General features: G+C 27.0%; 1 protein-coding gene across 4 annotated transcripts in view; it reads left to right on the top strand.

Moving 5' to 3' along the window:
• The window catches only part of LOC100208154 (mutS protein homolog 4), a 43,263-nt gene that overhangs the window by 5,702 nt on the left and 15,262 nt on the right, over positions 1-22,299 (top strand). For 2 of the 4 annotated variants that reach the window (XM_065790609.1, XM_065790607.1), the window contains exons 3-23: positions 1,062-1,174; positions 1,496-1,581; positions 1,727-1,789; positions 3,223-3,346; positions 7,682-7,748; positions 7,852-7,876; positions 8,345-8,441; positions 8,865-8,969; positions 11,348-11,386; positions 12,305-12,385; positions 12,744-12,934; positions 13,210-13,329; positions 13,463-13,475; positions 13,723-13,776; positions 18,447-18,628; positions 18,846-18,858; positions 18,981-19,026; positions 19,410-19,534; positions 19,613-19,737; positions 19,952-19,999; positions 20,317-20,484. In XM_065790609.1, the coding sequence (XP_065646681.1) occupies positions 1,062-1,174; positions 1,496-1,581; positions 1,727-1,789; positions 3,223-3,346; positions 7,682-7,748; positions 7,852-7,876; positions 8,345-8,441; positions 8,865-8,969; positions 11,348-11,386; positions 12,305-12,385; positions 12,744-12,934; positions 13,210-13,329; positions 13,463-13,475; positions 13,723-13,776; positions 18,447-18,628; positions 18,846-18,858; positions 18,981-19,026; positions 19,410-19,534; positions 19,613-19,737; positions 19,952-19,999; positions 20,317-20,484 (1,885 nt within the window). Of the gene's footprint in view, positions 1-1,061; positions 1,175-1,495; positions 1,582-1,726; positions 1,790-3,222; positions 3,347-7,681; positions 7,749-7,851; positions 7,877-8,344; positions 8,442-8,864; positions 8,970-11,347; positions 11,387-12,304; positions 12,386-12,743; positions 12,935-13,209; positions 13,330-13,462; positions 13,476-13,722; positions 13,777-18,446; positions 18,629-18,845; positions 18,859-18,980; positions 19,027-19,409; positions 19,535-19,612; positions 19,738-19,951; positions 20,000-20,316; positions 20,485-22,299 lie in introns of those variants that run through there. The other 2 variants (XM_065790608.1, XM_065790610.1) reach the window with 2 other exon arrangements.

Here is a 22,299-nt window from a genome sequence, read left to right as displayed (position 1 = left end):
TTTCACTTCATTTGGGATGATTCCCTTGTTAGCTTTAGAAGTGCAAAATCTAAGTTTCTTCCAACAGTCTAGACACAGCTTGTGAGGTGTTGTGTTCCAGATTTTCAGCTATCTGGACATTTGGCTGTAATATTGGTCCCTTTAATACACTGTGTATTGCTCTTTTTTTGTTTCCTGAAAGTTTATACACTTATTGTTGTTGAACTAGTGCCTAGTGCATTTTGTGCCATTTCCTTACCCTCTCTAAAAGCAATGATACCTGTGATTGCATAGATTGACTGAATATTTTTGTTGTGTGAAAGCTGAATGAATGTAAATCGAGTTTGGAAGATGGTGAAATTGGTGGCTGTTAAATACTGCAATTGTAATTGCTTCAATGGGACCTTCAATAATGACATTAGATCCTGGGGTCTGGCAAGGTAAGCTTTTTGTGCATGCATTAGCAACTTCAAACAAAATAACGTAAGTGATTTACAATTTCAACTGCTGACAATAATTTTTTTTTTTTACAAGCTCAGAATTTTGAGCACAATATTTTTTTCTACAAGCTCAAAATTTTGAGCACAATATTTTTTTATATTGAAATTGATTTGTAATATATGCATTTCATTTGAAGTCTAAATATTATAGATATTATATTCCACGTTTTACCTGAAGCTTTTATCATAGGTGTAAGTATGTTTTTGTAAAAGACTATATAGTTATAGAAAATTAGGACATAACAAAAATTTGTATATCTGGTTAATGTTAACTCAAAAGACATGGTCCAGTGTTAAAGGTGAAAATATGAACACAAAATGAGAAAATCATATTAAGTTAAATTTCTAATAAAATAATTATAACTTTTAAGTTTGACTATAATACAGTAAATGTGATGTGTTTAAGAACACATTTTAAAAATGTGCACCTTGTACAAAATGTTTACTTAGTGTACAACTTACTTAGCGTTATGTTTATTTCATACAAAAATTTAAAATTACATGCTCCTGTATATAACTTTAAATCTTTGTTAATTTTTTTTTATTAAATTTTTTAATCTTTTTGAATCTAAATTTTTTTAGCTCTCTACAAACTCCTTTTCAAGAGAGCAGCTCAAATGGTTCAAAGCACACTCCAAAAACACCTGCTTCTAGAACACCATTAGGAAATAATGCTCAAACCAGCAATGTTGTAGGTAGGATTTTATTTTTACATTTGCTACAAAATGAAAAAATAATAAAAATACTTTTGTTAATTGTATAACTAAATGTGTATCTTTGTGTACAGCTTTTCCTTTGATTATTTTTCCTTCGATGATTTTTTTTTTCATACATAGAATTTGTATAGTTTGAACATTATGCTTTTCAATTGTTTAAAAGCTATAATGTAAGTTTATATACATTGAAAAAAACTATGGATAAAGAATACATCTTTATTATTGACTTTCTTACAATATTTTTTGAAAGGATCTTATTTGTTTTAGAAGAAATTTTTTACACTGTTAATTTTTTTTAAGCCATTGTTGAAGGTCGTGGTATGGCAAAGGGAGAGATAGGCATGGCTTGCATTGATCTTAAGGGGGCAGAACTGATTATTTCACAGGTACTGTTTAAATAACTTTATTTTGACTCCAAAAGTTTAATTTATTTTTTTGAATAATGTAAGATATTTTTTGTTGATATTTGTTAATTAGTATAATATACAGTATTTGTTTATTATTGATGGTAGATATTATAGTACTATTTAGTTTTCAGACGGTCCTACATATGTTAAAATATTGTGTAAACTACAAATAATTCAACCAGTTGAGGTAAGTTTAACCGGGTAAATTTTGAAAAAATTTAAAATTTTGAAGTTTGTAATTAATTTTTTTTATGTTTAGACAGTTTAAAATATAACACAATTTATGTTTATATGTGAGGAACATTATAGGATTGTCTCTCTCACTCTCTCTTTCTTTCTTTCTTTCTTTCTTTCTTTCTTTCTTTCTTTCTTTCTCTCTCTCTCTCTCTCTCTCTCTCTCTCTCTCTCTCTCTTAAAAGCATGAATATATAAATGTTTAATATTAAAAAATATTAAATATAGAAGAATGTTGTATTTATTGTTACAATGATATTAAAACTTTATATAACTATTATTTTATTTTTAAATTAAAATTATTCATCACCAAAGTTATTAAACAAACCATTAGCCTTGTAAAGTTATTTCTCCAAAATTTTGTTATATTTGCCTAATACTAACACATCATCTTAAAAAAATATATTTCATTTTTTTAAGAAAGGGCATTTGTTCTATAAAAATTGAAAAGTGTTTATAAAATTGGAAAAAAAAAAGAGTCACCAAAAGGGCAAAGGGCAAAATTGAGGGGGCTGAAGCCTATTTAAGCATTTTAAATACTCATTACAAAAAAAAGAACATAAATTAAATTTCAATTATTTTAAACAAAGTTTAAAACAACAAAAATATTTACAATCTTATGTATATATAGTACTTAATCCAACAAAAATCAAATAATTTTTTAGCCTGCTCTAGAACAGCACGTAAAAGAAAACGCTAAAAACTTCATTAAAAGTAACTATAGAGTCTCTCTCAGTGTTGAGTATACTTTTCTATATGTTTAAATCTATTCCATGTAGGTTTAAATTTATAATGAAGTCTTCATACTGTTCAGCAAACCGACTGTAAACTGTTTAGAAAACTTAAATGAAATCTTGGGTAGACCGGAGGAAGTTTTTTAATTTAGTAAATGCTAACTTATGCTCAGTGCCAAGAGTTTGACAAGAATCTTTTTCTATTTTAAAGTCTTTTATACACTGAACTATATGTCTAAGTTGAGAAAACTTAGACTTTAGACCTAAGTTGAGATATAAAGGTGTATTAAGAGACTCTTTTCTATCTATCCAAGATCTCATTGCAGTTTTTTATTTTTATATAACAAATACTCTATTAAACATTTTTTTTAAGCAACATACATAAAAAATGCTTAAATGGGCTCCATTTTACCCTTTTATCCCAATTTGACTTAGCACTTTGTTTGGATTTTAAAAAAATCATTGTTACAAGACAAATACTCTTGAATAAAAAAAGTTTTCATGTGACACAATACAAACCTGGAAGTCTCTTTAACAAAACATAAAACCTGGAGGTCTCTTTGGGCACCACCACCAAATTTTAAAAATGGTAAATTATTATTTCCTAATAATTAAAAGTAATAATAATAATTAATTTTTTATTTTTTATTAGATTATAATGCCAAACACTTCCTATGAAAATGGCAAAATGACACAGCTTTTTCAAGTAATAAGTGAACAATTCCCATATGTTACACTGACTACTGTTCAAAGAAAATATTTTAACGAAAGCAAAGGTGAAAATAGTTTTTTAAGAAAAATATATATTTTTTTAATTTATACATTTTACATTATAAATTTATTTAATTTCAATTTTGAGTATCAGCAGTATCATGCATATGTATACCCATGGTTACCATGGCTATTAAATGCGTCTTAGCAGCTAATTTTTACTCTTTTTTTTGTTAAGTTATTTTAGAACTAAAAAGTTCATCAAAATGGTAATTAAAAGATATTTGTTTTTTATACTAATTAATTTTTAGTCTTCTAATTGAATATTAAAATGATCTCAAACTAAATATCCAAATGTTTCCAGATCTTTAATGACCAAATTTATGTTTATGATACTTTAGCTGGTACACCTATTTATAAAACTAACAGAGAGTGTATGTATAATTAAAAATTGAGCTTGGTTTGGTTTTGCGTTTAAAAATTGAGCTTGAGCATTGGTTTAGTATTACCATATCAGTTATCATACCATTTGTCTAAATTTAACTTCATTGCTCAGCTAGTGAAGATAAATCTGGCACATCATTAATAAAAAAGGTAAACAGTATTGGTTTTAGCATCAAACATTGGGGAACACTGCAGGAACACTTCACAAGCTTTGTGGAACACTGCACAAAACATTTTAGAACACTTTACAAGCATTGTGGAACACTGCACAAATATTGTGGAACACTTCACAAACATTGTGGAACACTGCACCTCATTGAAACTGTATTGTTTCACAAATAGAAAAAAAATGTTTTTAATTTGTTTTACTAAAATAATTTTCTAAAGAACTGATTTATTAATTGTAACTTTTTATAGTGTTCTAGAAGCTTTCAGAAAATTCAAGTGTCCTCCAGAATGTTCTAGTATCTTTCTGAACCATCCACATTCTGGAAACTTGTAGAAACTATCAGAATTTTCTGGTGGGTTATTCAACCTTTTTAAACCTTCTGAAACCTTTAAAATGCACATATATAAGCTATTTAAAAGCAATTAATTGGCTTATTAGACAATCAGTTGAAAAATTATTAGAAAAGAGTCTTCCTACATATCAAGGTTTACTTTTGAGAATTACAAATTTGTGGTTTCTTTTATCCAGTCAGGAACATTTCAATCTCAACAATTGCTATAGAAGTGGATGAAGCAAAAACCATTTATGAGATACTGGAAGTTATGTCAAGGCCTAACTTCTGGTATGTCATAGATTGTTGAAAATGCAAAGCTTTGTTGCAAGAATGCTTGCAACAAAATTGTGCATTTCTATAAGGAATGCCTTGTGTAAAAAAAGATTCCCGAATCAGAAAGAAACAAAAAATACATTATTCTTTTGCAGCAATGGAATCTTGAACAAAACATTGCTGTTGCTTGGATACAACTGTCACAAAAACTGTCACAGCACAAGCAACAGCTGCTTTGGATACACTGCTTATGACAGACATGCTACATACACCAAAAAGTGTCTAAAAAAAATTTTGTTTTGTTTGTAGATATTGTTTTAACGAGAATATCATAAAGGAAGTCTTGGAGACTCTTTTTTGGAAAAGATACATTTCCTGATTTTAAAAGTGTCTACAACATAATATATCAAATTTGACAACACAAGTCAAAAAGTCTTTGCACCAAGTTTAAGACCTTTAGTTGATACGGAAAAAGAATTATGTCAGCAGTTTTGTCAGTAATCAACAACCATTCAAGAAAAGTAACCAAGAAGTGACTATATGAAACTTTAATACAAACTGAAAGTGGTTCTACTTGGAAAGAAACAACCAAATGGATTTGTTTTCTATAAACCTTTTTCTTCTACAAAGTTTGTTGACTAGCCATTCTTTTTTTAGAATGCATATATGTTTCTGTTCAAACACCAGTTACAATATTCTTAATACAGTTTTTCTAAATTTTACACTTCTGATTTTTATAAAGAAATGGTATTTCTGCTCTAACTATTAAAGTTAGAGCAGGAATACTGTTTTATCTCACACTATTAAAGTTAGAGCAGGAATACTGTTTTATCTCACACTATTAAAGTTAGAGCAGGAATACTGTTTTATCTCACACTATAAAAAAGATTTCACATGGCTCTTTTCTAGCATTAGATGAATAAGAATACAATGAGTGCTAACACAAAGTCAGCCTCTTTATTATAAATCTTCTCTTTCCTGCAGAATTTATGCAGTTGGCCATCATTTTAATTCCACTTTCTGCAATTTATATTGCAGAAGTGGAATTGCAATGATGGCCAACTATGTGAAGAATCTCAGGCAAGATGATAAAGAGCACCAACTTATTGCGCTTGTGGAAGAGCAACAGAATTTTTGAAAAAGTAAATTTCAAAGTTTCTTCACTTAATGGGTCATTAGAGCTGTGGAAGAAAAAAAATATTTCAGATATCACAGAGACCCAATCTACTAGAAAAATTACAATTCCTACATGCATTTATACATACATACATACATACATACATACATACATACATACATACATACATACATACATACATACATACATAAATACATACATACATACATACATACATACATACATACATACATACATACATACATACATACATACATATATACATACATACATACCAGGGACGAACCCAGACATGTTTTAGTACCGCTGGTGCGGTATAGGCGCCCAAAAATATGGGCCCAAAATTTTTTATTTTTTAATTTTTCTTTTGCTTTTTTTTTAAAAATAGAAAAAAGAAATTACAGTTTTAAATGCAGTAGTAAATAATTATTTTTCAGTTTATTTTAGCTACCTCATTTTTTCTTCAGGACAATAAAATGAATTAAAGATAAATTGTTTTTTTACGTAGCGACGTAACTATCCTTGGGTTACTAACTGAATGTTAGTTTTAAAAAATGTATGTTGTTACGAAACTTAATTTAAAAAACTTGTAGCAAAATTTTTTAGGAATGGAATGTATAAAAAAATTTGGTTTTTTGAACGATAGAACGATTTTAAAATATCCATTCAGAGGAAAGTTAACTTTTGTTTTTTTGGCAATTAATAGTAAACTGCTTTTGATAATAATGAACAAAAGTAAAAAATTTTAGTCTTAATAACTTTCACGCATATTTAATTTTTGAATAAATGAACTTTTGATCTTTAGCTTGCTATTTGAATTTACATGAGGAAAACAAAAAAATGAAACGTAAATTTTTTCAGAAAAATTTTTATATTCTTTTTGACTTTTAAAATAGTAAAAAAAACGATTACAATAACTAAATAAAAGTTTTATTAAGATCTGTTTAAAATAACCTTTAGTAAATGTTATTAATTAAACATAATTTTTTAAATTATGTTTAATGATTAAAAAAACGTGATATATTTTTTAAAATTTAATATACTTTTTAATCAAAAAAATGTAACATTTTTAAACTTTTGTTTACTGTAATTATCTCTTCTTTAATTATTTTAATTTGAAAGGTGCCTTAAAATCACTTTAAAAATTATTAACCTTTAGTAAAAGTTAAATGAACAGATTTGCTTATGTCTAAATCAAAAATTAAAAATAAAATAATACTAAATACATTTATTAAATGCGAATGTTTTTTATTCGAATTGTTATTTGAATACAAGTTGTAAAACTATTTTGTTAATTTTGCTGATATAACACGATTTAATATATGTAAATATATTATGTAATGTAAATATCTTATGTAATGATATATATATGTAAATATATTATGTAATGTAAATATATTATGTAATGTAAATATTGATTAAAAATTGTTTTAAGTATTTAAACATTTAATTACTAATTATTTAAAACATTATTAACTACTAAAACTATATTTACTAAAATATATTTAATAAATGTTTAAGAATTTGAACAATTTTCAATAATTATTTACTAATAGCAACAAAAGCATTTATTAAAGTCTTAAGTAAAATAGTTTTCTTATCGTAACTAAAGTAACATTGTCCACCGCTAAATTCATGTATTCAAAAAAATGCCTTTAAATCAACTCCTTATCTTAGGATAAAACTAAACAAGATAAACACAAATGATGGTTGAAAAAATGATGATAAAAAATTACTGTTAATGTGAATATTGTGTTAATGTTAATAAAAAATTACTGAAAATGATGATAAAAAATTACTGTTGCAACACCGGTTTTAACTAGGGGGAGGGTAAACTCACCCCCCCTCCCTCACCCAATATTGCCAAAAAAAAAAGCGGTATTCCAAAATAAACTCTGGGTCCTTCACTGCATACATACATACATACATACATACATACATACATACATACATACATACATACATACATACATACATACATACATATATACATACATACAGTTTATGTATAATAATATTATAAAATTGTGTTAAATGTTTAGGTCTCCAGTACATTAGGCAGCTTTGTGTACCAGAATTTAATACTGTTGAAATGGATGTTCAGTCAAAGTATTTCGACTTTTTTTTCAGTTTATGTTTGGTTTTATGTTATTTTTTTTTTATAATATTTTTTGTATGGTTTTATGTTAAAGTTTTTTATGAATTGCTTTAGGTATTATTGTTTAGCAACAGCAGCAGTAAGTTATTTGTGTTGTGTAGCAACAACAGCAGTAAGTTATTTTTGTTGTGTAGCAACAACAGTAGTAAGTTATTTGTGTTGTTTAGCAACAGCAGAAGTAAGTTATTTGTGTTGTTTAGCAACAGCAGCAGTAAGTTATTTGTGTTGTGTAGCTACAACAGTGGTTAGTTATTTGTGTTGTTTAGCAACAGCAGAAGTAAGTTATTTGTGTTGTTTAGCAACAACAGCAGTAAGTTATTTGCGATTCAGTAAGTTATTAACAGCAACAGTAAGTTATTAGCAACAGCAGCAGTAAGTTATTAACAACAGCAGCTGTTACTTGTGTTGTTTAACATAATTATCACCAAGTTATGTTATTTGGTAGATTTATTTAAATAGATAAATAACAGTTGCATATCTATTAAGTCAATCATAATAATTAGAATTAAAAGAAATATTTATTGTTATGTTTTACTTTTATATTTAGGCACTCTTAAAATATGTTGAGTTCATTCAAAATGTGGTTTTTGCTCCTGCTTCCTTAAAAATTACTTACAAAGGAGGTGAAAAAACAGCACTTATAGGTAAGATTTACTATTAGGTAAAATCCTAATTGTTTATGTTATTATTTAATTATTATTGCTCCTAATAATAAATTATAATGCAAAGTAATTTTATTGTAATGCCAAGTGTATTCTAGTAGTATTTTAATAATTTTTTACTTGCAGGAAAAAAAATCTTAAAGTTTTGTTTTTTCAGAAAATAAGCAGTTCTATTTAACTAATGTAAATTAAAATTAATGGTGTTTTAATTTAATTTTTTAAATTTCTTACGAACCTATTTTTTTTTATATATCTTGCACATTTCTACTTTACTTATAAAGTTTTTTACACAGAAAGAGAGAAAGCATTTTTTTTAATTTTTGGACAAAGTTGCAGGAGAGTTGATTACTTGAAAGTTTTTATAAATACCAAAGAATTTAAGTTTCAATAATGGTTGAAATTTAGACATGACTGCTGCACGTCATCTGGAACTAGTTCACAACTTAAGAAATCCAAAAAGCAAGCAATCTTTGTATGGAGTACTGAATTATACAAAAACAGCTGGGGGAGGTACAATTTTGTTTTGCATCATTTTAAGTTAAATGATGAAGTTTCTTATATTGTCATTTTTTTTTACCAACTTTGTTTTTAATAATTTATTGACAATTAGGTTTTTTAAACTTTTTTTTTATTAACATAAATCTGCATAATGCCCAGCATTAGAATTTATTTGAAAAAAATTTTTTTATCTAGTTCTGAATTCAAAATTTTAAATGATTTAAAAATCTTTTAAAAAACTTTACTTTTTTTTCTTGTTTCATTTTATATTAGGTGTTTTGTGCATTTAAAAAAGAATGGGAAATATGTGTACCATCAGTACAAATATTATTTTTTTATACAAATGAAAAAATGAAATCATGGATAAGATTTGTTAATTAATATATTTGTTATTAATAGTTAGAATGGTTTGAATTAAATGAATTGTTAAAAATAATGTTACAAACATTAAAACATATAATTTTAAAAATAATGTTACAAACATTAAAACATAATGTTAAAAATAATGTTACAAACATTAAAACATATAATGTTAAAAGTAATGTTACAAACATTAAAACATACAATGTTAAAAATAATGTTACAAACATTAAAACATATAATGTTAAAAATAATGTTACAAACATTAAAACATACAATGTTAAAAATAATGTTACAAACATTAAAACATATAATGTTAAAAATAACGTTACAAACATTAAAACATATAATGTTAAAAATAATGTTACAAACATTAAAACATATAATGTTAAAAATAATATTACAAATATTAAAACATATAATGTTAAAAATAATGTTACAAACATTAAAACATATAATGTTAAAAATAATGTTACAAACACTAAAACATTATGTAAAATTTTAAGAAAATTTTAGTTTTATTATGGATAATTCTGGAGAGCAATTCAACTCGTCTAACTATTGTCCCATTAGTCTTCTTCCTATCATATACAAATTTTTTGAGTCTTTAGTTAACAAACAATTAATCTTGAATCTTGAATCTAATAAATGAGTTTCTTATCATCAATACGGATTTTGAGATTCTTGTTTTACTGCTGATTTGCTAAGGGTAATAACAGATAGCTTTTATCATGCATTAGATAGATGTTAAGAGGTTAAGGCTATTGCTCTCGACATTTTTAAAGTCTTTGATAAAGTTTAGCATGCTGGTCAATCTCCATAACCTCTCTTCTTATGGTGTATCAGCTAACATCTTTAAGACTATTGAATTTTTTCTTACCAATAGTATTATAAAAGTTGTCCTAGATGGACAGCACTCTTCATTTCCTATAACTTTAGGAGTTTCTCAAGGTTCTACCCTTAAATACTTAGCAGTATTGTCAGCCACCTTACATCTAAGGTGACTGACAATACTGCCATTTAATCTTGTCTTGATAAGAAGCCATTGTATGGAAGACTGTTGCCATATCTGGAGCAGATCTTCGAATGATGCCCTTTCTCTTATAGACAAGGTACAAAAACGCATTGTAAACATAATTGGACCTGCTCTTGCAGCCAACCTTCAACCATTATAATTACTAAATAGCAAAATAATTAATAATATTACATTAACTAATTATTCAAGCATTCTTAATTGTTTTAAAGTTTTTATTAAATGCAATATTCATATTTTTAACAAATAATTGTAGCTCCGAATTTCATACTTTATAGTGATTATAAATCTCCTTATGGATTGAGATTTTTTATATGGAAAAGTCAAAAAGTAAAATGTAAAACTTTTAAAAGTAAAAAATATTTGAAATTAGATTTTGAAACTAGATCTTTAAATTTTTTCTGCAAAAAAAGTAAAGCAACTTTTCTAACAAAATAGATTTTTTGTTGCACCTAATAAATGGCTTGTAAATATTTTTGACATTTGTGGCATTATTCAATAATAATAAGTGTTCAACTTATTATATGCAAACAATAGGCTTACTAGTAAGTAAACTAGTTTGACAATCAACTCAGTAACAAAGATACCAGTTTGCCAATCAAACATATAAATTATGTGGTTTAATTTTGATCATTACTATTAAATGATTTATGTTTAAACAATGGCAACAGTAACAAGCAATAACTAAGTAACCGGCAGTATCTAATAATTCAGTGGTGCATAAATTTATGGTTGAAACACTAAAGCATATTATATTTTTTTAAAAAAAGAGGAAAACATATGTTAGAAAAAAAAGATAGGAAAAGATAAAGAAGAATTTCTAGTATTTTTATTGAGTTAGATATTTAATTTGTTAAATTTTTTTAAAATTAAAACAACTTTTTTTTTCAAGTTTTTATTTAAAACTAAACTAACAAACTTTTGAAATATTATTATTTATTGTTGATTTTGTGTGAAATACATGTAATGAAAATGTAATTGGTGTTTTCATTTTTAGCTCGCTTGTTGAGGTCAAACATTTTGCAACCTCCTTGTGGTAAGAATTAATTGTTGTTGAATATTTTATTGAAAAATATTTTTACTATAAATCCTACAAAAATTTTTAAAGCAGATTATATGTAAAATATGTACGATATAAATATAAGTTACAAAAAATAATAAGTTAAAAATCAAATAAAAACTTGAGTTAATTAAATGATAGCATTTATATATAATAGCTGTATCATATGGCCAAAGATACAGCTGTTATATATATATTCATATATACATATACATATATAACTGTATATATATATATATATATATATATATATATATATATATATATATATATATATATATATATATATATATATATATATATATATATATATATCCAGATGTAGCAACAGTATTCATAATAAAAGATTGAGTATCATAAAATGAAAAATAAAAAATATTGAAATGTATTAAAATTAGAGATCTAATTGTTAGAAGTCAAAAATAGAAATGGTGATACACAAATTAACTATTGAAAATAGTTAATTTGTGTATCACCATTATGATCATTGTAGAATAATTAGTTTTTACAAAACATTTATTTCATTCATATTTATTTAATTTATCTAAAGGAAATAAGTATATTTTCAAAGCTTTTAAATATAATTTTTTTTTAAATTTCAAGACCTCTGGATTGCAGATAGGTGCATCTATAAAAATGGACTCTGTGTAAAGGAGTTTATTAAAAAGAAATTAAAATAAAATTTAGGTATGTTTTTATATTTAAAGTATCAAAAAAGTCATGTTAGAAAAAAGGAAAAACGAAAATAATATTTAAATTAAATTAATATTTTGTAGTTTTTTAAAATAAAAACAGAAGAATGAACAACTTCATCACAGTTTAAATAGATTCACTAACATAACTATATAGTATAACATATAACAGTGTTTACAATTTATCTTTACTCATCTGTAGATCTTCAAACGATACAAACAAGATTCGATTGTATTGAGGAACTTGTAGAGAAAGAAGAACTTTTTCTTAATTTACAAGCTAGTAAGTTTTTAAGAAGTTAATTTACAAGCTAGTAACTAATTAAATAATTAATTTACTATCTTGTAAATTAAATTTCTTGAAAGTAATTTAATTTGCAAGCTAATAACTTGACACTAACTTGAAATTGATATAAATGAAGTAAAAAAAAATTTTTTAATAATTATTACAGGAATTTAAGTAACAGTTATATAACAATAATTAAAAGTGGTTGTAAATATGTTGAAATTTTTTCTTGTTGCAAATTTTTCTAGCACAATATGAAAATATTGATAATATTAATTTTTCTAACATAATATAAAAAAAAGAAATCTTTTTAAATTTTTTTTATCAGTATGTTAATAGGAGTATTGTTTTTTAGTAATTGGCAAGTTTCTTGATGTTGATCATTTGATATCATCTACTGTTCAAATTCCAAAGAAAGAAGGCATAAAAGTATTTGAAAGAAAAATAGCAGAAATAATTTTTTTAAAACACACTATAGAACTTGTTCAAATACTACAAAATGCATTAGCTGATGGCCAAAATAGTTTATTTAAAGCATATTATCAGGTAAAAAGAACAATTTGAATAAATATATGATTGGCTGATAATGACTGTAAAATGATTGGTTGACTTTTAATTGATATTTAATTAACACATAATAAATGATTGGTTGACTTATGATATTTAATTAACATTCAATAAGTTTATAATGGTTAGTACATTACAATGATTAGCTTAATGATTGTTTGATAATGTTAGCAAATGATGATGGATTTTTTGTATTTAACTTTTTAATTTTTTTTTTTTTTTAATTTTTAAAGCGCAACTTTTTTTAACCTTAGTCATTAGATGATTCTCGATTTGTAAATCTTTTGGAGCAAATCAAAACTGTCATTCATGATGAAAGTCGTTACCAAAAAGGTGCTCTTAACATGCGCACACAAAAACTGTTTGCTGTTAAGGTTGACTTGCCAATATAAATTTTTTTATATCTGTTTTGCTTCTCTTTTAGCGCATTTGCTTTTTATTATTTAAAAAAAAGCTTATTAATAATCAATTATAATATTAAATGTAGTTTTTGCATTTATGTTTTAGCCAAACGTCAATGGTGAGTTTTTAATTTAATTCCCTCTTGATATGCTTTTTATTATCAATTTTATTAAGCAAATAATGTAAGTCACCTTTTTTTTATCTCAGTATTGTCCATGTTAAAATATATATATGTTAAATATTAAATTGAGAAAATTCACAGTGGGATTATTTAACTTTATCTCTAAAATCTACAGCGGGTTTATTTAGGGCCCACTGATGGACTAGTTCTATTGTGTAACTAAAATATCTTGGTTTTTTGACAGGTTTGTTAGATGTTGCACGTCGCACTCACTGTGAGGTAGTTGATGATATAACAGGTAAAATAAATAATACATTTCTATTGCATTAAGTTCTTTATATATTTTTTCCATTGCTTTTTATTGTTTTTGTTTTGTTTTTTTGTTTGTATACTAATATCTCAACATCAGATCTCAGCAGATCTCACTTTTGTTGCAGCATGGGGCTCACAGTTGCTTGTGATCTTTAACTCAGATAAAAAAACTTTCAGCTAATTGTTATCGCAATAACCTAAATCTTCCTTTATTTATGAATGGTAATGTACTCAATGAGTCATCTACCCTTCATCTTCTAAGATTAACTCTTACTTCTGATCTTTCTTGGAAACCATATATCAAATAGATTGCAAAATTAACATCTGCTAAGGTTGCCCCACTTTATCGAGCTTGATACTTTCTTACTTCGGATTCTATTCTCTATCTCAATAAATCTCAAATTTGGCCTTGTATGGAATACTGTTGCCATATCTGGGGCAGATCTTCTAATGATGCCCTCTCTTTTTTAAAAGTCATCTAGAATCTGCTAAGGTTGCATCTCTTTATTGTGCTTACCACTATCACTTTCGCTACAATAGATTCTATATATTATATATAGTATCTCAATAAATCTCAAAATCCTTGTATGGAATACTGAAAACGCATTGTAAACATAGTGGACCTGCTCTTGCAGCCTACCTCCAACCATTATCACATTGTCATAATGTTGCTTCTCTTTCTGTTTTCTATAATTACTATAATAGGCACTACACTAAAGAGCTAGCGTCTCTTGTGCCATCTACAAAATTCATTCTGGTGTTACTTGCTTTCTTTTAAGTTTCATCCTTTTACTGTGACTGTTCCTAAGTGCTCTAAAAATTCTTATTCATCCAGTTTTTTTCCTCGAACATCAGTTCTTTTGAATTCGCTTCCTTAAGTCGTCTGTCAATGGTTATCTTGCTCTATAAACTTGATCTTTTCTCTTCTAGTAATTTCCAACTCTAGTAGTGGTTGCTTGCAGCCTTGTTGGAAGTAAAGATGTTTAAAAAAAAAAAATTCACTACCAACAAGGCTGCAAGCAACCACTATTAGGTTGGGAGTTACTAGAAAACAAAAACTTGTAGGTTGTATGTGTCAGGAAAATGTAAAGATGGGATAGAGTTCCTAAGCATTGATGTGCAGGAAAAGAAACTAGGCGATTAAAGGTTTTTAGATCATAAAAGGACAGATACAGTGAAAAGATGTGACTTGCTGAATGATAAAATTCTCAAACCAAAATGACTTTGGGTTGATGGTACTAGAGATGACAGCTTGTTTGAGCAGCAACCTTATAATGATTAGACAGCAATTTGTAGAAAAAGGAGCAACCTTATGACGATTGGACAAGGAGATAGAGTAGGTCCAACTACATTTGTTTTGTGTTTTTGGACCTTTTCTAGAAGGCTCAAGCCAAGGAGATAGAGTAGGTCCAACTGCATTTGTTTTGTGTTTTTGGACCTTTTCTAGAAGGGAAAGAGCATCATTAGAAGAATTAACCCTATTATGGCAATAGTATTCCATACAGGGACAAATAAGAGATGGGTTGAGATAGAGTAATGGAATTGGGAGTAAGAAAATGGCAAGCACGATAAATAGAAGCATTCTAAGCAAATGCTAACTTTGCAATAGAATGCATATTTGGTTTTCATGAGAAGTCAGTAGTGAATGATAGTCCAAGAAGACATAAAATAGAAGAACAAATGAGAGGGTTGGTGAGAAAGTTGGTGAGAGAGTTGTTATTCATCAATATAGAAATTTCAACAACATTGCAATAGTTGTTTGCAGTATATAAATGAGTTTTGTTGGAGTCAATGTTAACAAGATGCTGCAAGCCTCTTACAGAAGAGAGATCAGATTTAAAATTGGCTGCCTTTTCTACGCAATCAAAAAGTGAAGGCTTTTTGTGAAGACAGGAGTATAAAGTTGAATTGTCAGCAAAAAGAGCTACTTTAGATGTAACATTGTCGGGAAGATCATTAATGTAGATAAAAACAAAACAGGACCAAGGATAGAACCTTGAGGTACCCCAGAAGTTACTGGAAATAAAGAAGATTGTCGGCCTTTAGGGATGACTAATACTGCAGTTAGAAAGAAAAGATTTAATAATCCTAAAAATATTGCATGCCAAACTTTATCAAAAGCTTTTGATATGTCAAGAGCAATAGCCCTTGCCTTGCCATCCCCAACTAATTCACAATAGAATCCTTTAATTACAACAGTTACACCAAGTCAGTCATTAAATGAGAAGAATAAAATCTGTATTGATTGTCAAAGAGTATTTTATTAGACTAAAGATGAGATCTTAGAATTTTGTTGAATAAAGACTTAAAGACCTTGCTAATAATAGAGAGAAGACTGATTGGATGATAGTTACAGTGGCCAGAGTGTTCTCCAGAGCTTTTAAAAATTGGGACCATGTTTTTTTCCAGCTGGCAGGAAAACAAGATTTAGCCAAACACTTATAAATAGTTTAGAGAAAATTGATAAGAGTTCTGAAAAACACTTAGAACTTCTAAGATAAGAAAAACTGGGAGTATTGATAAAGCATCAGAATGGTTACCATTCTCCTTTTTAATATTTAGTTCTGTTAATAATAAAAAGATGTCCATTTCTCAGAAGAATTGGACAACTTGTGAAAAAAAGTTTATAATTTTTCTTGTAAAAAAATGATTACAATTAATAATAGCAACTGCTCAAGAAGAAGTAAACCATAAAGTAGAATGTCTCAAAAAGCTTGTCTCAAAACAAGAAGAAATAAATGTCTCAAAAATGTAATTTAGAATGTCTCAAAAATGTAAAGTAGAATGTCTCAAAAAGCTTGTCTCAAAACAAGAAGAAATAAAAGCTTTCATACCTGCCTAGATTTGAGACAAGTTCAGAGACAAGACACAAATCAAGGAGTATAAAATAAGTCACAAAGTCAACTATCTGAGTAAAAAATTGAGAAATACAGAAGTTATGAGCTTTACTGCCAGTCAGAAGGGTGTTACAGCTGAGCCGTTTGGTTTGATGTGCAATAAAATCACTAATACAACAATTTTTGCCGGGGGATAAAGAGAAAGGGCTTTGTTAACTTGATCCAAATTTATATCTAAAAGAGTGCACCCTTGAGAAGTAGGAGGACAATAAAGATCTAAGAGAAAAATGATTGAATAAAAAAGAAGATAAAAGCACAGAAAAGAAGAGAACCACATAAAAGAATGTTCAGAGGATTCCTGATTTTAGTATATGTCCTAAGTATATGCGAATTGATGCATAAGTATGTCATGGCCAAATTTGTGACTATTGGAGTCTTTGTGAAACAAAGGATAATAGCTATTGATACAAAGATGCCACAAATTAACAAACACAAACAGCCACAAATTATTCTCACAAAGAACAAGTAAATCTGATAAATTTTGCAAGATGTAAGATTCAACTAATGAAAAGTTACTTGGAAGACCACAAACATTAGTGAAAGATAGATTAAAACAAGTGGTGACGATGGTTTTTTATGTTGTTGTGGTCTTTAGCTTAAGTTTTTTTCAAATAAAAAAACTTGATTCAATCATAGAATGAGCATGGTACCCCAAGTATGAGCTATACAGTTGTCTCTAAGTCTTGCTAAATAACCCATAGTCCTAATGAAAGGTTTCTTATATGGCCTTGACAATGCTCACCAAAAGCATTAACAGGGATACTCTGCGCAACATGGTGCTGTTAATGCTCTGATATTTTCCAGTTGTTGGTGGAATCAGTCTCTCTGAGAGCCTTCATAGAGATCCAGAAACCTTACTATCAACTAGTCTTAGAACCATTAAACTGAGTTTTAATGTAGTATCCTCCTCATTAGGAGATAATAGTAAGAATACCCACTATCAAGGAGGCACAAGCAAAAACCCATGAGTATAGTCAAGAAGATCCAGCATTTATCACTCTAGGCAGGAAACAATGTAACACAGGTTTACATTTACACAACAGGTTTACATTTACACAACCTAATAAATAAAGGGGTGCAAGTCTGGTCAATAGATTTATTTTGCTTACCCATTAAATCTTTAGCTAAGAAGGTCTTTTACAAGACAGTAGTAATGACCAGAACTGATATTTGATCGCGGCCAGAGCCTGGTTTGGTAAACCATAGCCAGGGACAGAGTTATGTCTGGGGTTGCCTAAATCTTGACAAGCCCTATAAATGAAATGAATATTTTATCTTGGATTGAAATTCCATTATGTTTGTAAATACATATATATATATATATATATATATATATATATATATATATATATATATATATATATATATATATATATATATATATATATATGTATTTACAAACATAATGTGAATTTACAAACATAATGTGTTTAAGTGTCCTAGTCCTGAGTAATAACCCCTGCTAGAATTTTTTTTCAATTGAGGCCGGGGTTATGAAAACCTCACATTTGGACAGGGCCAGGCACTGGTCACTTCCAACAAGACAATAGCTGGGTGCAATTAGCATCTACCCAAGATGAGTATTTTTATTGAAACACTATCACTAGCTTTTATTCGATTATTTCATAAATATTATTTATTGTACATTATAATTACATTACAGTAAATAATATTTATGCTAATAAATTTATAAGATACTGCGTACAAATTTTATTCATTATGCTTGTTAAGTGATAAATTATATTTAAAAAATGATTAGAAATGATTCACCAAGAAGCTACATCAACAGGTCTTATGCTAACACCAAGTTATAACAATACCAGAGGTTTTCACATCACTCTCAACACTAATGGTAACAACAATTTAGTTGATGCTCTTCCTTCACATTTTATAAAAATTGTTCGAGCGAAATCTGTGATCAGTTGCACTACTGAAGATTTGGTAAGTTTTGTATTTTTGTAATAATTTCATGCTTTTCACTTTCTCTTGGTAAATGTGATTTAAAACGAAAAATTTAAATAAAAAAAATTCAAATTAAAAAAGATATGTTTGTTTTTCTTTTGTTAAGTTTAATAAATTTTATTAAAATGCATTTTTTTTTAATTTTTTTTTTTTTATTTATTTATTTTTTTTCTATTCTTTTTTTGGTCTGTGAAAGATCAAGTTAAACAGTAAGTCTTAGTTAACTAGTTTTAACTTAGTTTTAACCAGTTAAACATTAAGTTTTAGCTAACATTTATTATTTAGTTAAAAACTATTTTATGGTTGCATTTTTCAAATTTTTTTTCTTTAGCAAGATTGGACGAGTCATTAGAAGAAATATACTTTTTGTCAAACATGTGTGATTTTTTTAATTTTATATTCGTGGCTGTATTATTTGTTGTGCTATCAACTTACATCCCATAATTCTCTTCGTAAATTCTTTTTACATACTTTTTACATACTCTACATTGGTTAGAGAAGTTACTACAATTAAGAGTTCTACTCAATTTTGTCATTATTAAACCTTGATCATGTCATGTGTGGGGTTAACTTATTCAGTCCCTCACTCCAGTGCTGCTATCCCAACAAGTATACAGTTTCAATAATGCTTGTAATACTGTGTTAATTTTTTAAACATGTTTTGTTTTTAAATTTTTTTTCTTTCCTTTTAGCTATAAAAATGTATTTGTGGCTGCTTGCTAATTTTTTTTTAATTATATTTTTGTACAAATATTGTTAGGGTTGTTGGAGAACTAATGAAAAATATCAGAGATCAAATTGGTTGTTTATATAAGCTGGCTGAATGTATATCAACTTTGGATCTGCTTGTTTCTTTAGCTCACGCTTGCACTCTCTCTAATTACAGTGAGAAAATGTTTATGTTTGCTAAAACTGTTTTAATTAAATTACTGCAGGTAGAAGAAGAATTTATATCTGTTTTAGTTTCAAAAATGATTATGTTCAACATTTTAGTACGGCCAGAGTTTACAGATACTCTTGCCCTAAAACAATCTCGCCATCCAGTTCTTGATCGCATGTCATCCTTGCCTATTATTCCAAATGATGTGGTATAATTAGATTTCATTTACAGTTTATTAAATATAATTTTTTACAATTTTAAATCATTAAAATAAATAATTAATTACAAGATATGATCTTTAAATATTACAAGTAAATACAGTTAAGATAGAATAATGCAAATAAATAAAATTATTTATATAAATTATTTTTGTAAGTTTAGTAATTAAATATTATAATTATTATTTTATTTAATTTTTTTAGTATGCATCTGATGTTTCCAACTTTATATTAATAACAGGACCAAATATGGTATAAAGATATGATATAGTTATTAAGTTAATAGTATTGTGGTTAGCTTACGTGTATTTAAGTTTGTTTTTATTATTTACTATTGGTTTGGTATTATAAAAAGTTGCACTTAGTATTAAAAGTTTTATTTTAGTAATAATATAAAATTTTTAACATAAATATAGTTGTAATATTTATAAGTTTGCATTTGTGTGACATATTATATTATGCGCAATATAGTTATAGTATTATAAGTTTATATTATTTCTATATTACTTTTATTATTATATACATTGGTTTATATAGTTATTAAAAACATTTTGAAAAATTTATTTTAGAGTGGTAAATCTACATACCTGCGTCAAATAGCTTTGTTACAAATTATGGCTCAATGCGGTTCTTTTGTCCCAGCTGAGTATGCATCTTTTCGTTTAACAAATCAAATATTTGTTCGCATTGGAAGTGATGATGACATTGAAACAAACTGTTCTACTTTTAAGTTAGAGGTATCAGATAAAATAAACTATATAACAATTCAATTCTTGTATATATGTATGTGTATATATATACTTTCATTTTACTCTTTATTTATAAATTGTTCAATTTAATTGGTAAGCTATTATTATTAAAAATATCAAAAGCTGTTTGTAAATATTAGCTGTTGCCTCAACTATAAAGTCAAAATCTAACTATAAAGTCAAAATCAATTATACTAAAAGATTTTTGCTGTTGTAATTAATTTATTTTAACTTTTTTGTGTGTTTAAAACAGTCAGTGTAACAGGAATTTATCATATTTTGAAAAAGAAACGTTTAGAAAGCTTTTGGTCATAATAATATTTCTCCTAAAATTTTACATGATAAAACTAGTGTCATTTCAAAATTGTTTTTAAATTCTAAACTGGTTCACTGAATACCTTTTTAGCAGACATTAGACTTTTAATTTTGCAGACATTAAAGCTTCAATGTTCAATAACTTTTTATTCTCATATACTTCCTAAACCACCTGGAAATTATTACATACACATGATGTAATTTATTTATAAAACAGCTTTGAATCAGTAAACCTCAGTAAAATTAAAATTGAGCAGTTTTTTTCAGAACCAGTCAGAAGAGAATAAGATAGGCTTTAGCATTTGCATCAAAGATATTCTAATAAACACAGGTGTTTCTTACACCTTGGTGTAGATGTAAATCTTGGTATAAATGAGCATTCATTTGTCCAATTAAGCTCCTTATATGAAAGTAGATTTTGACAAATACTATGAAAGTCTGTATATATATATATATATATATATATATATATATATATATATATATATATATATATATATATATATATATAAATTAGTAAAAACACTTATCTAATTTTTAGTTGTCTTCAACAGCACGTTTCACCATCAGTAGGTTCATCAGGAAGCTTCCTGATGAATCTACTGATGGTGAAACATGCTGTTGAAGACAACTAAAAATTAGATAAGTGTTTTTACTAATTTATTATTGCTCTGTTCTTTAAGAAAATTGAACATTCTATTTGTAGAATACACAAACATAATTTATATATATATATATATATATATATACATACATACATACATACATAAATACATACATACATACATACATACATACATACATACATACATACATACATACATACATACATACATACATACATACATATATATATAAATATATTGCAAATTGGCAATTATGCTAGTTCGCACTTATGCCGATTTGCACTTATGCCAATGTTTGCAAATTCTTTTGATGCACTTATGCCAGTTTGCACTTGTACCAGTTTTTGCAACTGCTTCGCACTTATGCTAGTTTGCACTTATGACAGTTCACACTCATGCCAATGTTTGCAAATTCTTTTAGCACACTTGTGCCAATTCAAATTTATGCTAGCTTGCACTTGTGCCAGTTTTTGTAACTGCTTTGCACTTATGCCAATTCGCAGTTATTTTAGTTGCATTTACGCCATTCGCACTTATGCCAGTTTGCACTTGAAATTTGCGCTTATTCAGTCGTCCCATACTAATATTTCAGGTACTAATAGATACTAACTTTCTAACAGATTATGTGTGGTTTCCATGAGAGGTTAGTAATGAAAAACAATAATTGTATATATGACTATTATCAAATAATAATTGCCATCACCACTAACAAATCACCACTAACAAATATAAGTTGAATATTGTATAATAAACCATTAGAAAATAATAATTAAACATATGCATATAGCATATTTATTTAATAAATAAAAATATGATTGTACCATTAGTAAGTAGAGACACAAGTAAGGTTTTCATAGGGATA

The sequence above is a fragment of the Hydra vulgaris genome, chromosome 02 (assembly GCF_038396675.1).
Source record: "Hydra vulgaris chromosome 02, alternate assembly HydraT2T_AEP".
Classification (NCBI taxonomy): domain Eukaryota; kingdom Metazoa; phylum Cnidaria; class Hydrozoa; order Anthoathecata; family Hydridae; genus Hydra; species Hydra vulgaris.
Note: the sequence above shows the minus strand (reverse complement) of the source record. Positions and strands in the feature narration are given on the sequence as shown.